Source organism: Galeopterus variegatus, unplaced genomic scaffold, assembly GCF_000696425.1.
Source record: "Galeopterus variegatus unplaced genomic scaffold, G_variegatus-3.0.2 Scaffold6546, whole genome shotgun sequence".
NCBI classification, from domain to species: domain Eukaryota; kingdom Metazoa; phylum Chordata; class Mammalia; order Dermoptera; family Cynocephalidae; genus Galeopterus; species Galeopterus variegatus.
Window position 1 is genome coordinate 122,751 of NW_007732657.1, and position 2,710 is coordinate 125,460.

At 57.5% G+C, this 2,710-nt stretch overlaps 1 protein-coding gene across 1 annotated transcript in view; it reads right to left on the reverse strand.

Moving 5' to 3' along the window:
- RAC2 (ras-related C3 botulinum toxin substrate 2 (rho family, small GTP binding protein Rac2)) overlaps positions 1-2,201 on the reverse strand; it is a 16,031-nt gene extending 13,830 nt beyond the window's left edge. The window contains exon 1 of the mRNA XM_008590991.1: positions 2,116-2,201. Coding sequence (XP_008589213.1) covers positions 2,116-2,150 — 35 coding nt within the window. The 5' untranslated portion in view covers positions 2,151-2,201. The remainder of the gene's footprint in view (positions 1-2,115) is intronic.
- Between the last annotated feature and the right edge of the window lie 509 nt (positions 2,202-2,710).

A 2,710-nucleotide genomic window follows, 5' to 3' on the forward strand; every position in this document is an offset into this window, starting at 1 on the left:
AAACATGGGGAGGTTTCCAAGTGCCTCCTGGTCCTCTGGGAGACCTCAATGTCTACGCAGGCCGCCCCTCTGGGCCTTTCCCTCCCTGAGACTACCCATGTCAGGGTTCTCGAGCCTGAGAACCTGTAAGAGTCATCTGGAGTGTTTGTTAAAGTTCAGACTTCAAGGTCCTACTCCAAAGATTCTGATCCATGGATGTGGGCAGACTTGGGAATCTGTATTTTTAACAAGATGACCCAGGTGCCCACGATGTGGGGCAGAGGGTTAAGGGCAGAGGGTACTCAGTAGACCTGGACAGTGCTGTGGTCAGGCCCCAGGCCCTGTCATCACACTGCTGGGCTTCAAATCCCAGCTCCACCATCTTCCAGGGGCACTATCTTGGGCAAGTCACTTAACCTCCCTCTGCCTCGGTTTCCCTGTCTAGAAAATTGGGATGAATCCATCCTCATAGCAGTGTGCTGAGAAGTAAATTAGATGATTCCCATAAAAGCAGTTAGCACAGTGCCTGCGTATTGTGGCAGCCAGTAACAGGGAAAGCCTGTCCCCTCTTTCCCTCCCACCTTGCCAGAGAGCAAAGCAATTAAAAACACAGGGTTAGGGAGTCAGAGAGACCCGGGTTCAATGCTGTGAGGTCTTGGGCAAATTACTTAACTTCTCTGCTCTTCCGTTTTCCCACCTGTGAAATGGACCTGATATTAGGGTTGGTGGGAGGATAAAATAGAGGGGGCATGACCAAGCCCAGTGCCCAGCACACAGTAGGTGATAAATAAATGGCGGTCACCATTATTTGTGCAGTCTCCAGGCCTGCTGGATAGGGAGGGAGTGCAGGTAGCTCAGCAGGAAGTCAAGAGGCCGAGGGGCAGCTCGGGGCCTTCCCCAGCTCCACTTGGTGTTGTCACTTCCTGTTCCGAGGAGGCTGCTGGCCCTCTGTTCTCCATCACCACCCTCCCCAGAGCCTGCCACCAAGGTAATTTTGAATAACTGGAACATTACCCTTGACTTCCGCCCTCCCCTTGTCAGATCAGATACAAAGCAGAAGTGAGCAGGGCCAGATAACGGTCGGCCCATGCATCAGAACCAGCTGAGGGCTGCCTGATAAACCACCCGCCCCCACCAACACTGGTCAGAGCCAAAGTCAAGGCCACTGGGACCCAGGCCAGGAAAGACCCATGTCTCTCAGGCCTCAGGCTGCCCCTCTGTAGAATGGGAGAGCTGACAAGAGGCTCTGTCCAGCTAGAAGACCCTGGGAGGGAGGGACTCACGGAACACCCCAGGATGCACCTTTGGGCTGGACCCTAGGACATTGTTCCTAGTGGGCGTGAGAGATTGACATCGGGACCTGTCATTTTACAGATGAGGAAACTGAGGCCCACAGGGGACAGGACAGCCTGAGATCTGACAACTGAGAAGGACCCTCAGCCCAGCCTGCCCCCTTTCCCCACTGATCTCCCACAATCACCCCCCCATCAAAACCTTCTGCCCTTACATCCCCCGCACATCCTCCCCAACCCAGCAGGCTGAGGTGGAGGGGAGAGGATGGGGAGAGGGCTCAGGAGGCCAGCATTCACTGAGCACACACTGCAAGCAAGACAGCCACTCAACAGATCTCAAGTGACCCCACAGCAACCCGGGGGGCATAGGCCTCTTCCCAGATGGCCGAGCTAAGGTTCAGAGAGGTGCTGTGACTTGCCCAAGGCCACATAGCAGCACCAAGCCAATGACTAGAGCCCAGGTCAGCCTGGGAACAAAGGCCCAATTTTTGGTTCCCCATCTCCCACCTGCATCCACAGAGTTGAAGACTGAGGCTCGCCTCCATGGGAGACCTGCCCCCAGCTCTCGGGGTGCAGGTGCAGAGCCTCAGGCACCCCCACACTCACTCCTGTACCCTTTGCCCAGGCAGCTTCCGGGGTGGGGTGGGCTGAGGAGAGTGAAGCTGTCCTCATCCATCCCGGGGTGCTCCCTCTGGCCCTGGGAGAAGTAGGAAGCGACTACTCCCAGCCACCTCCCAGGGACTCTTACATCTGCAGGGCAGGGGGCTTCCCCAAGGACAGCAGGGCAGGAGGGTCTTGGGGTACCCCCGTGGGGGACTGTGAGGAAGTTCAGCCAGGTACCTACCCGTCTCCCACCACCACACACTTGATGGCCTGCATCGTGTCCGGGGCCTGGGGGGTGGTGGCGGTGGCAGCTCAGGGCTGGGAGTGAGTCTGCGGGCAGCAGGGGTGTGGGGAGGTTGCCGGGGAGCAGCAGCGGGGACGGAAGGCAGGAGGAAGCGGAAGGGGAACTTACCCAAGCTGCTGCCCCCACGGCCGTTTGCAGAAGGCGGAGCATGCGGTCTGGCAGAGCAGCAGGGGGCTCAGGTGCGGGGCTGGGCCCTGGCCACCCCGGGCACCCTGCACTGGGTTTCCAGCAGGAGACCTGGGGAACGTCTTCCTGCCCATGGGGGCCGGGCCAGAGGTTGTTCTCCAAGAATTTGAGACTTCCAAGAATTCATTTCACTTCAAGCCTAAGTACACACATTTAATGAGTGCCTACTGTGTGCCATGCACAGTACTGGCACTGGTGATTCCAGGATGCAGGAGACGCAGCCCGTCCCTGGAGTTCACATTCTTCATAGAAGGGAAGGTACAACCTCATCACCGGTGTCTGTAAAACAAGGCAGGAAGTGCTTGGGGCCATGAGGGTCAACAGAGAGGGGACCTCAGAGAACCAA